Source organism: Pagrus major, chromosome 18, assembly GCF_040436345.1.
Source record: "Pagrus major chromosome 18, Pma_NU_1.0".
Taxonomy (NCBI): Eukaryota; Metazoa; Chordata; class Actinopteri; order Spariformes; family Sparidae; genus Pagrus; species Pagrus major.
The window spans coordinates 12,272,298-12,286,037 of record NC_133232.1 but is presented as its reverse complement, the minus strand read 5'-3'; the positions used below and the strand labels follow the sequence as shown (position 1 = coordinate 12,286,037).

At 39.5% G+C, this 13,740-nt stretch overlaps 1 protein-coding gene across 6 annotated transcripts in view; it reads left to right on the top strand.

Moving 5' to 3' along the window:
- Positions 1–10,612: 10,612 nt before the first annotated feature.
- csnk1a1 (casein kinase 1, alpha 1) overlaps positions 10,613–13,740 on the top strand; it is a 69,602-nt gene continuing 66,474 nt past the window's right edge. For 3 of the 6 annotated variants that reach the window (XM_073487623.1, XM_073487627.1, XM_073487626.1), the window contains exons 1-2: positions 11,162–11,367; positions 11,646–11,752. In XM_073487623.1, coding sequence (XP_073343724.1) covers positions 11,245–11,367; positions 11,646–11,752 — 230 coding nt within the window. In that variant the 5' untranslated portion in view covers positions 11,162–11,244. Of the gene's footprint in view, positions 11,368–11,645; positions 11,753–13,740 lie in introns of all 6 variants that reach the window. The other 3 variants (XM_073487625.1, XM_073487629.1, XM_073487628.1) reach the window with 3 other exon arrangements.

Genomic DNA, 13,740 nt, shown 5'->3' with positions numbered 1-13,740 from the left:
CCAGTCATGTTTTGATGTATCAGATCAGTCTGATCCGCTGCAGCATCCAATCAACAAATAAGGGGGCATGCCTGCTGGTAAAAGACTTCTGTGAAGGCAACTCTCGTGTGTCCTCCTTCCTCGGGGCACATATACAAATACTGGGAAGGCCTGCAAGATGGCGGACAGGAACAACTTCCGCTTCAACCATGGAGCGAGGAAATGACAAAAAGAGACATGAGAAGTACCCATAGATGACGCATGTCAGGGTCTTGTTAATCCAACCATTGAAGTCCATCAAAACGGCTTCATCTGTAAGTTATGAAGTATTTACAATTATATTAACATGTTTATGTATCTATTTTCTGAGTTTGAGTACATTGTTTTTGATGATGACTGGGTTGATGTCCACTTCAAATGCATTAATGTTTGCTAGATATAGCATTGGTGCATGTGTAAATTATGGGTACTTCTCATTTCTCTTATTTGTCGTTTCCTCACTCCTTGCTTGAACCAGAAGTCGTTCATGTCCGCCATCTTGCAGGCCATCCCAATTATCTTATTTGAGGATCAAGGAGCGAGGATCGAGGATTGATGCTAAAATTGTTAAAATATTTTTTTTCCCCTCATCAATCTACACTCAATACACCCTAAGGACAAAGCAGAAACAGAATTTTAGAGATTTTTGCAAATTTATCAAGAAGTAAAAACTGAACTATCACATTGACGTAAGTATTCAGACCCTTTGCTATGACACTTGAAATTTAGCTCAGGTGCTTTCCATTTCTCTTGATCATCTTTGAGATGTTTCTCCACCTTAACTGGAGTCCAACTGTGGTAATTTTAATTGATTGGACATGATTTGGAAAGGCACACACCTGTCTATATACGGTCTAGCAGCTGACTACAAATCAGAGCAAAAACCAAGCCATGAGGTTGACGGAACTACCTGCAGAGGTCAGAGACAGGATTGTGTCGAGGCACAGATCTGGGGAAGGCTACAAAAAAATTCTGCTGCATTGAACGTCCCAAGAGTACAGTGGCCTCCATAATTCTTAAATGGAAGTCTCTTCCAAAAGCTGGCCGCCTGGCCAAACTAAGCAAATGGGGGAGAAGGACCTTGGTAAGAGAGGTGAACAGGCTGCGGTCCAGAGAGCCTGTGTGGAGATGGGAGAAACTTCCAGAGGACAACCATCACTGCAACACTCCACCGATCTGGACTTTATGGGGCAGAGTGGCCAGACAGAAGCCTCTCATCAGTGAAAGACACATGAAAGCCTGATTGGAAATTTGCAAAAAAGCATCTAAAGGACACGCAGACGGTGAGAAACAAGATTCTCTGGTCTGATGGAACCAAGATTGAATTGTTGTCTGGATGTCTGGAGGAAACCAGGCACCACTCATCACCTGCCCAATACCACCCCAACGGTGAAGCATGGTGGTGGCCGCATCATGCTTTGGGGGTGTTTTTCAGCAGCAGGGACTGGGCGACTGGTCAGGGTTGAGGGAAAGCTGAACGTAGCAAAGTACAGAGATATCCTTCATGAAAACCTGCTCCAGAGTGCTCAGAACCTCAGACTGGGCTGAAGGTTCACCTTCCAACAGACAATGACCCTCAGCACACAGCCAAAACAGCGCTCCGCTAGCCACTGATCATCTGTGTTGTGTGATGCCTCCCTTTCCCATATGTTTTTCCAGTATTGTTGAGTCTCCAGCCTGGGTGGGTCTGTTCTCATGTTGTTACCCTGCCACTGGGAGTACACTTTGGATGGTTCGTTAGAGAACATCCCGTTTATTCTCCTGGCCTCTACTTCTCTGGTGTATCTCTTCAGACGGGTAGCCAAGGCTCTGAGTCTTTGTTTGACAGTCGCCAGTGCCTCAGGTATGGACAGCTTGTTGTACTTCTTAGCCCTTTTTTCCATACACCTGATAACTGGCTAACTTCTCTTCGTGTTGCCTTGATTTTTGCCGCTAGTCTCCTTCACCATGGAGGATCCTCTTTCTTGTGGCTACTGTTGTTCATTTTGTAGCCAAGCGTCTCAACGATGACTGTTGCTGTGGTGTATATCAGCCCATGAATGTCTTCCAGTGAGTCCTGTTCCTGCTCCAGTAGCCCACTTTTCATCTGGCTGCCCTGGTTCCCCAACACCTGGCGTGGACCTTGTTGACCCGGGCGAGGTCTGAGCCAGTTTGACTCTCCTGTTGAAGGTCTGAGGTAGTTGGTACAGTACAGCCTCTTGTAGTGTATTAAACAGTAAACAGAATGCACTCTTGCACAGGTCATATTTTTTATGTAGGGCTGGTAAAAAAACAAAAAGTATTTGGTCACAATCAGCTATAAAAACTGAAAATCTCTCATTTCTTGTGTTGTGTGTGACGACCTCTCCACTCCACTAGGAGTCTTTCCCTCTTGCTGGCTCTGTTCCCTTTTGCAGGTTTCCTGTTGGAGTGGTGGGTCATCAGACCTGATGAGCTACACCTGGGCCCGGTGTGGCTCTGTGGCCTTGATAAGCACTCCTTGTTCAGTTCCCGAGGTCCCCCTCCTCTGTTGCAGACGGCTGCGTTTTTGGCTTTTGTTGTCACGTTTTTCTTATTCATTATTTTTTGTAATAAATTATTGTTATTTCTTCAATCCCTCGTCTGTCTCCCATTTTAGTTGTCATAGTCCTGAGCCAGGCTGTGTCACATGTGTTATAAAAGTACAAAATTAATAGAATAATGAAAAATAAAACTTGCATTAGGAGAAGGAGTATTACAAGGTGTCCCGCTTAAACTATATTTAAACATTCAAAGCTTAAGCTCAACTGATTTTACTAAATACTAATACTAATACTAATTTTACAATGGACATTTGACTGACAGCAGCAGTAGGGCACCCATTTTCTTCCCTGATGTTGTTGTCTCCTCTTAGGGGACCATAGATGACCCACCCCAATAGGGTTCTCACAGCATATGGTCCATTCCCTTGGCTGTTGATAAGCTCCCAAGGTTCCAATACCTTAGAGGCATTTGTCCTGATGAGTAGGTCAATGCTAGAATCTATTTCATGGATCTTGATTTCCTTTATGTAGGACCATCGGGCCAAGTCTTCTTGTCTGGGAATGTTGTGCAGGGAAACAGGCATGGTCTTCTGTGTGAAAACATTGGATAGTATAAAATAGTCTTTGTCCAGACTAGATATTTCCAAACCTGAGATATCATGGCTAGTCTCAGGCTTCACTTGATTCATAGTGGGCAGAAGAATTTAGATATTTTTTCCTTTAATGTTCAGCCTTCTAGTCAAGCTTTCTGTGCAAAAGGTAGATGAACTTCCATAAAAATACATACATTTGCAACACTGTGTCCCCCTTGTGGCTCTTCTGTTATTCTTGTTCTGGTACAATGGAGAAGGTGCAGTTTTCATCACCGGCCCCAATAAGCCCACTTATATGAGGTGAGAAAACAGCATTACTTTGTTCTGTATGTTCTGGTTTCTTTTCTTTGTTCTTTTGTCCAATATGAAGTATTTCAGAATGACATACATCACAAGCTAAACGCCTCTTGCAGTCTTTACTCATGTGTTCTATTTTCAAACATCCAAAAACAGACTCCTTTTTTTCCATTTCCCTCCTGATCTGTGGTCAACACCCCAATGTGTGGCCCCTTTTATTACAGAACAAACAAGAACTTTATTTTGTGCATGTACTTTATTTTGTGCATTCTGTGCATTTTCCTCCTGATCTGTGGTCAACACCCCAATGTGTGATCACTTTTATTACAGAACAAACAAGAACATTATTTTTTGTGGTAGTAGTTTTAAGAATTTGTGGTAGGTACATTTCTTTTCATTTTTTCCTGAATTGTTTTCCACATGCGTTAAAGTTGTTGCAAAACTGCTTCCTCTCAGTCTTAACTTTTCTCTTGCTGTAAAGGTAACAGTTGAAACTGGCTTAGCATCCAGGATGTGTCCAAGAAGTGGGTCTGACAGTATCTTCACGTGTCTCTCTGTGAAATCTACCAGGTCAGGAAATCTTGCTCGGTGTCCACACTGCTCCTGTAGCTCACATTCCCTATTCCTCCACTTGTCTCTGAGCTTGTAAGGCAGTTTCAGGAGGATGGTCTTCATATTAAGAGCAACATTCATTTCCTCCATATAGCTCCACTGCATAGCAACAACCTCTAAGGAACAGTGAGACTGAACAAATGCTTTGTCCATATATGCACTGGCAATCTTATGTTGGGCGTGAACAGTGATGAGTGATCTGGTTATTGACGATTCTCTCAGCTGTGATGATTAGCATCTCCCGGATCTCAGCGGTTTTCCCGTTGCTCATCGTGACGTCTGCGGATGAAGTGATGAACTGACTGCTGTGATCAGCTAGTTTCCTGCTTTTAAAACTCCCGGGTGTGGGTCGCACAACAGTGCACGTCATCGACACCTCCGCCCATGTCACGCAATTGCCGGCACATCGACGCCTTGGATTTACAAAGCAATGGAGGCGGCTAAAAGTGTACCCTCTGAGGCGTCATATTGGTGGACCAAAACAGACCCCCAATATGCCGCGGTCTGTCTAAATTGGCGGACCGAGCCACAGAAAGGACAGCCAAATTGGCAGGTTGCTGTCCAGTATAAAAACGGCTACTGTAATCATTAGCCATTCTTTCCACTCCTCTCTCAAATATCTTTATGAAAACTTAATACTGCAAAGGATCATGAACAGAAATGTCTCTTGGTGATAAAGTACGTGAGAAATTTTGTTGAGCCAAAAGAGCAGTGATGTCATTTGGCCTCTGAATTAGATTACAGATATCACCTTGGTTGTCAGCATTTTGTGTGGTGCGAACATGCCCCGGTTCACTTTTTTGCATATGAGTGTACATTTTGCCTTTGAAGAGAGTATTGAGTTAGATGTCATTAACAGATGGTCTATGAGTTGTTTCTTTTGATCTAACAACCTCTTGCTGGGAGAAAGATTTCTGTCCATACATTCTGTGTTTGTTGCACATGATCAGGTGAAATCAAAATCAAATGGTGAATTCAAAAGTAACTCATGGTTTTTCCTTGGCTTCGTCACAGGGCTTAATTCATTCATTCAAGTTAGATTGTACCTCATTTGCATTTTCCTTTACTTTCATAAGCTCTTTCAGCCTTTCCATTGACTTGGTAGCTTTTTTACATCTCAAATATCTTGTCTTCTGACAATTCAAAATTAATATTTCCCAGCCTTTGGTAGTGAGTGTGTAATAACCCTTTTTTCCTTTTCAGAATCCTTTCCAACATCGCCATCCTGTGGCAGAGCATTAGACTTGACACCAGACATATTTGTTCACCATCCCTTTGAGACTTGCTGGAGTGATCCAGGAAGAAAGCCATATGTCTTCGGCGCAATACAACACTTAATGCTGCACATACCTAATCTAGTTTCCCATTCCCTTTTGGAGTTTCCAATATTTGATGATCCCCAGATAGCAAAATCGTTGTGGCCCAGATCTGGCCCACACCGAATACCTTCAACCGACCCACATACCACATCGAAAATGGGTCTTGTGAAGGTATTTGGTGTGGGCCAGACAGTAATTTCCTTCTCTGTGTTGAATTATGTTTCTGACTGTTGTATGTCAGCAGCTCCTCTGACTGATCATTCTATTATTAAGTTGACTTTTAATCCCCCTGGTGGTTGCTACAGAAACAAAGGGTACTGGAAATTTTATTCTAGTTTATTAAAATGCCAATCATATAATGATTGTAATAAAGCCATTATATCTGATGTGATGCTTGATAAAAATCTGTGACATTGTATATTTCTAAATGAGAATTCATGAAATTTAAATTTAGAGAATACGCTAACATTAGAGTACTTTTACATTTGGAAGATTGCTCAATAAAAGTAACAAATACCAGAAAGTCTAAATTTACATCATTTATGATATAAACACCTGGTGCAATTAGACAATGGTAAACAAACACCACAAATTCTGCAAGCTAAACTTGATGAAATCTATCTTAAGAAAGCTGAGACGGACTACATAAGATCCAGGGCAAAATCCAGGGCAAAATGGACATTCAGGGCATATTTCTGTCAATTAGAAAAGAAAAGGCAGGAAAAAAACTCAATCAAAGCCTTATTAATTCACAACCAAGTTAATAATAATAATAATAAATTTTATTTGGAAGGCGCCTTTCTGGACACTCAAGGACACCGTACACAAAGGAGATAAAAGAATACATCTAGAATAAACATCAATATCAATAAATCAATAAAAGTTAATACATATCCAGCCCTTTTTGCCAAGGAAATTGTGTCCTATAGAAAACTCTACTCCTCAGCCTTTGATGATGCTGACTCTTTCAACCATATCTTATATCTTATTCCCCATAATGACAAAGAGAACAGGAAACAAGTCTGTCATATTTCTCCATTTCTCTTTATAAAAGCAAATGAAATGCTCTCTATCTTTATTCAAAATTAAAATATCACTCCATTAGAAGTACTTGGGAAGCCAATAATCATCAGTCAGTTAGCAGATGATACCTCCATTTCTATGAAGCGCCAAACTGAAGTCCCCAAGATTCTACAAACTATTAATACTTTCTCCAAAGCCTCTGGTCTAAAGCTACATTTATGTGAGTTAATGCCAGTTCATCAAAGGTATTTAAAAGACGCATACAAAGCATTCCCCTTACAGTTGCAATCAAAATTATTCAACCCCCATTGCATTTTTAGGTTTATTGGCAAAATGTTTAATTTTTCAGGTGTTTGCAATAAACAAATTACACAAGAACAGTTAAAATAGTTAAATAAAACTAATATTACAAGGATTTTATCCAAATTCAACACTAAATCCTACTTTCAATGACTACTGCAGTCTCAAAAATATGGAGGAGGAAGAATGAAGCATACGCTGAAAAGAACACCCTGCCTACAGAGAAGCATGGCAGTGGCTCAGTGATGCTCTGGGGCTGCTTCGCTTCCTCTGGCACTGGAAACCTGCAGCGTGTGGAGGGCAAGATGGATTCAATCAAGTATCAGGAAATCCTGGGAGAAAATGTCATGTCGTCTGTGAGGAAGCTGAAGCTTGGGCATCATTGGACCTTCCAACAGGATAATGATCCCAAGCATACCTCAAAGTCCACCAAGGCTTGGTTTCAGAAGAAATCCTGGAAGATACTAGAGTGGCCATCATTGTCGCCTGACTTGAACCCCAATAAAAATCTCTGGTGGGATTTGAAAAAGGCGGTTGCTGCACGCAAACCCAAGAATATTAGTGAACTGAGCCTTTGCCCATGGGGAATGGGCTAAGATTCCTCAGGAACGCTGCCAGAAGCTGGTGTCTGGCTATGCATCATGTTTGCAGCAGGTCATAACAGCAAAAGCGTGCTCTACTAAGTACTAAAGATGCTTGTCATGAAGGGGTTGAATAATTTTGAGACTGCAGTAGTCACTAAAAGTGGCATTTTGTGTTGAATTTGGAGAAACCACTTGTAATATTAGTTGTGTTGAGCTATTTAAATTGTTCTTGTTTGATTTGTTTATTGCAAACAGCTGCTAGTTTGTACAGTTTGCCAATAAACCTAATTTGCAGTGGGGGTTAAATAATTTTGATTGCAACTGTAAATCTGCTGTCAAATATGTGGGCATACATACATCAAAATATCCAATTGAAAGGTTGAATATTTTTGACTATAATGGAAAGCATCTCAATGTGTATCTATCCAGCGTACTCACTGGCTAATCCAAATAGAGCTATTAAAAAGATCAGATATATTTTTATCATATTTGAAAAAAGAAAATTAACTATATCAAGGGAGTGGAGATGATAAAAGAATTTAAAGATGGAGGCCAACAAGCTACTTTTTTAATTTTATAAATCGAAACTTAAAAATGTATTGGTTAAAATCCTTAATAAAAAACAATAACATTTGGTATCATATTAATAGAGACATTTTTAAGAATTTAGGAGGCATTGAATTTTTACTTGATTTACGGTGATTTAATTTTAAAGACTCACAATTAAATTGTCCCTTTATCACCAGCAAGCCCTTTTATATTTGAAACTCCTTTACAATCACAATTTCATCCCACATAATACTCCAATACGGAGTGATAGATATATCATTGTCAAAAACAAATTGCTGTATGACAGTAACTGGATGGAAAAAGGTATTTGTTTGGTGACTTCCTTACAGTCGGGGTCAAAAGTTTACATACACTTGTAGAGAACCTGTATATCATGGCAGTTTTCAATTCCAATGATTTCTGCAGCTCTCATTTTTCTGTGACGGGATGAGTGGATCACATACTACTTTGTCACAAAAAACATTAATGAAGTTTGGTTCAATAATGAATTTATTATAGTTCTTCTGAAAATGTGACCAAATCTGCTTGATCAAAAATATACATACAGTAATTCTATTATTTGGTTAAATGTCCCTTGGTCATTTTCACATCAATTAGGTGCTTTTTATAGCCATCCACAACCTTAGTAGTAATCCTCTGGCTGAATTTTAACCACTTCTTGACAGAATCTGTGAAGTTCAACTAAATTTGTTAGCTTCCTGGCACAGACTTGTTTCTTCAGCATAGTCCACATGTTCTCGATGGAGTTCAAGTCAGGACTGTGTTGAGGCCATTCCAAAACCTCAATCCTAGCCAGATTTAGCCATTCCTTTCCCCCTTTTGATGTGTGTTTGAGATTATGTCCAGTTGGAACACCCGACTACACCGAAGACCCAATCTTCTGGCCGATGATTTTAGGTTTTCCTGAAGAATTTGGAGATCCTCTTTCTTCATTATTCCATTTACTTTCTTTAGAGCACCAGATCCACTGGCAGCAAAACAGCCCCACAGCGGCAAGGTTTTTTCTTTGTCCAGGTGATCAGCAGCAAACTCCAGTCAAGCTTTAAGGTACCGCGTCTGGAGCAAGGGCTTCTTTCTCGCACGGCAGCCTCTCAGCTCATGTTGATGCAAAACACACTTGACTGTGGACACTGTCACCTTTCTTCCAGCAGCTTCTAATTCATTGCAGACTTGCTTTGGTAGTTTTTAGTTGACTTTTGACCATCCTGACCAGTTTTCTCTCAGCAGCAGGTGATAGTTTGTGTTTTCTTCCTGATGGCGGCAGTGACACAACTGTGCCATGAACTTAATAATTACAAACAGTTGTTTGTACAGTTGATATTGGGGCCTGTAACTGCTTTGAAATGGCTCCAAGTGCCTTTCCTGACTTGTTCAAATCAATAATGTGCTCTTTCAGATCAATGCTGAGCTTCTTAAACTTTCCCATTGTACTGTTTGTGGAGTCTAATGGGTGTGTTAAACAAGCCCTATTAAAATGGGCCCAGATAAGTCACCAGCTGTTATCAATCAGAATCAATCAGAAGAAGTTAAGAGGCCATGCTACAAAGAACATTTGATTCACACAAGTTTCTATAATCACCAAAATTGATCGTTCAAGTTGACTGCCGTGATATATCACCCATTGTCTTCCCCAACTTTTATTTGGTGGGTGTGAGCAGGAAACAAAACTATTCACACACAAAGAACAAAATATTTGATTTCCTCATTATTCCCAAAACTAAAGAAATCCATTTTATGATCTTAAATGGAGTGTATCCATTGTTATGACTGTAATTTCGAATGACAACTAATAAATGTGCATTTTGTGATGATATTGAAACCACTGATCATTTATTCTAGGTATGTATGTATTTGGAAGCTTTATAGTTGGATATACACGACTGGCTTAACCCATGGATTTTTCAGCTTGAACTCTTCTCAAAAAGAATTGTTCATGGACTTGTTATGGATAGTCCCAAAACCGCTTTCTCGTCAACAAGATCCTCATTCTTGTAAAATGTTACATAAATGTACATAAATGAACATAAATCCAAGTATATGAAAGTGAAACCTTGCTTTAATATTTTTCATCACATTTCTTTTTTTATGTCAAAGTGAAGTTATGAAAAAAGTAATGCAATAAAACTTGGTAGCATATAGAGGAATATTATTTATAAAAAAGCCCCAGCTATTTATTTATTTTTATTTGTTAATCATTTTAACTTTACGTTTCAATATTATTTAATCACTGATCCCTTTAAGCTGCCTTTTTTCTTTCTCTCTGTTTCGTATTTTGTATGCATCGGCACCTCCTTGTAAGCACAAGATGGGCTACTGTTAAGATTTTGTTAAATACTACCACTACAACTACTACTACTGCTACTACTACTACTACTACTACTAATAATAATAAATCACCTGTGGTTGCATTCAAGGGAACTCGGGTCGAAAACAGGATCTTTATAAATAAAACCTCTCCAGTTTTGAATTGCCTTGATTGTTGCTTCGTTTATATTTGTCATTAGAAATCCTAGGCAAAAAGATGCAACAGCACGTAACAAAGTAAAAGCAATGGATAGATTGAATAAGCATCCTATTATGTTCTATTAACAATTTACTTTGCAGTTGTTGACGTTACTTTGCAGTTGTTGACGTTGTACATTGCGGGCTTCATATCAAAGACCCTCACAACTATTCATAACTTTGTTGGGGCGGACATATACTGTATGAAATGATTTGTTGATTATGTTATTTCCGATAGTACCTGAAGGGGTCATGAGATGTCTGACCTTAGCTAATCGCCTCCAACGGAAACCAGCTGAGAGAATAAAGGGTAGAGAAGACAAGATGGCGGAGTGAGTGGGCTGCGCTTTGTACAGACGGTCGCGGCCCTTGAAGTTTGCAGAAAACGGTCTTAAAGGACTTAAAAGGTCGAAGAGTAAGGATACCAACGGAACTGCGATCAAACAGGCATTTTTTGCCCCTCATCACGGAGGAGGTCCGCGCATTTTTTTTTCCGCGGCGGTCCTTTTGACAACGTTAGCTTGATGCTAACGTTAGCCGACATTAGATTTAGCGTCAAGTAAGTTAGCTGCTACTTCGAAGTAGCTGGGTGGTTACCGAAGGCCGTAAGCTTTTTCGGATTTGGTTGTGGATGTATATACGTCGATACTGACACGCTATTCAGTGAAGAGGCTTTATTTTAACGAAGATCCATTCTAGCTGGTGGCCTATGAATCAAGCGAATAGCGCCAGGAGAAATCTTTAAAAAAAAAAAAAAAATAGAACTTGCTTGTTACGTTGTTGTTAATACTCTTCTTTGGATACACGGTTAGTCCATAATTACCCATATCAATATCAACATCAACTGGACGTACAGGACTCTGTGCTCTGCTGTCACACAGAATTTTCTGAAGAGAATCGGGAGGAGATTGTCATTTAGGACATTATGGCGAGCAGCAGTGGCTCCAAGGCCGAATTCATAGTCGGTGGAAAATACAAGCTTGTCAGAAAAATTGGATCAGGATCTTTTGGTGACATATATCTGGCCATCAATATTACAAATGGAGAGGTAAGTCACTGTATCAACGTCTACATACGCATGTGTTCTTGCAGGGAAGTTGGAAGCCAAGTCAAAAGTATTCGAAGTAGATTAAAACATAGCTTTGTAATCTGGCAAGTTAAGTGTAAAAGGCCAACACGATGTTAAATTGTTTTAGTTAAACCTACCCCGATGCATTAGTAAGTATTGTTCAGTTTATCAAGTGTGGCAGGAAATTTGTCGTTACTGCAACTGGCGCAGTAGAAACAGAGCAGTACATTTATGTTTCTTGTGTTTGTCATTTTCAGGAGGTAGCTGTAAAACTGGAATCACAGAAAGCCAGACATCCGCAGTTGTTATACGAAAGCAAGCTGTACAAAATCCTACAAGGTGGTGTCGGGATTCCACACATTAGGTAAGGGGAATTCTGACTCAAATTCTGAATGTCCGACAAAGTGTCAAAAGGAAGTTATATTTTAATGTTTGTCGATGTTAGTGTGATAAACTTTGTTCTGGGAAAAATACAACTACTGTGGAAGTGGAAGCTACCTTGTTGGCATTAGGCCTGTTAATCTGCCTGAGGTTGCTTCGGAGCAATATATTTTACGCAAATTCTTTACGTCCCAGCCTGTCTTAACTTTATATATGAAGTTGCTCGGTAGCAGTCCTGATTAGATCCCAAGTGCTCACTTTTGTCGTAAATAACAGCTGCCAGGGGTGAGGAAAAGCAACTATGTGGTTGGAAATGGCCGCTCCTCTTTTGTTGTGTGGAGCTCCCAATATGTCCTCCTCTACTCTGTTAGAAAATGGCGGCAGAGCACAGAAGCGAAAACAACAATCCAAGCTCCACTGCACAAGCATGTTTTTACCGCGTGATTTCAGCCCTTACATGGTGTTTCTTTACCCTGCAACGGGTCAGGCATGTTTTGTTTGGTTCAAATAAATGTTTAGATTAGGGTGTATCCCAATAGAGAAAATGGTATCATTGGAACGGCACAAATTTAGCCTCATTCCCGCACTGTATATGACAATTATAGAATATATACTTAATATTCATAGTATACTCTTGTTAATATTATGAGTTGGCATGTAAAACTCACTGACGCATTGGGAGCCAGAGGCATTTATTTATTTGTTAATTGATTAAAAAGGAGAAGATTTTGTGCTTGTTGATATAGTGAGGAAGACTAATGCTGACCACTAAATTGTTAAAGTATAAAAATCATATTGATATGACTCAGTACACAATTGCAACAGGGAAAGATCCACAAGTAATGAGCAGTCATTTGCAATCAATGGAAGTTGGGTTAGCAAAAAAAGAGGAAAATACATTTTTCTATCCATGGTAGACCAATATTTTGAGTGAGATACACTAAAAGCTTAACCAGCTGTGTGTGTGTTAAACCTCTTGATCATTTTCACTCTTAGACCAAAGCTATGGAGATATATTATAGTATTCCTTTACTGTATTTTTGTTATTTGTTCCACCAGTTAATTCTTTGGTTTGCTACATAAAGTTCAAACATTTGTAATTTATTACTGTTTAACATTTTGTGTCAAGGTGACAGGAGATGAATATCATAATTACATCAATACAGCAGGTTTCAAATTGGTAATTATTATCATGGTTCAGTTTGTGTGTGTGATTTATAACCTCAGATTTATTTGACTTACTCCATTAAATCAACAGAAGAAATCTAGTTATCCCAAATACCTTATATAACATTTTAGGGAAAGTCAAAGATTTGCGTGATATGTGGGTCATCATTAACAGTGGTGCATATTCTTAAAAACTTGAAATAGGCCATTTTGGCCCCTGTTGCGTGTCACGTTGGCTAGGAAAATAGTCATGTTACTAAGTGACTTTGTCAAAGTCATACAAACCCATGCCTGCATGCTATCTTGTTTTTGATTTATCTAAAAGATGGAAACTAAAGACTTTGCATTCTACACTGGGTACTTACTGCGTTCCTCCCCTGTGTACTTGTTGCTAAACCCCCAACTAAAACTTGATCTCAACCTGTTAAGCAGGTTTTGTGACATTCTCAGCAGTGTTTCACAATATCTTGTCTCCGGGATTAGTACAATTCTGAATAACTTTTGAAAACAGAGGAGAAGAGAACAGCTGTCTAATTGACCACTGTAGGGTTCTAATGAGAACCTTGGTCTCGATGGCACATGGTTAAGGTATTGAGCTGAACAGCCAAAAGCAGCAGATCATATACTTCATCAGACTTTATCCAGAAGCGATAAAGTCTTAATCAACACTATTCTGAATTAGACACATCTAACCCTAGCAATCAGGCAGCTGACTTGGTTCAGACTACATGGAAGCCACAAACGACTATTTTTTTAATATCTTTAACTCCAGGCCTTATTTAAAAGTCAGCGCAGACTAAACAG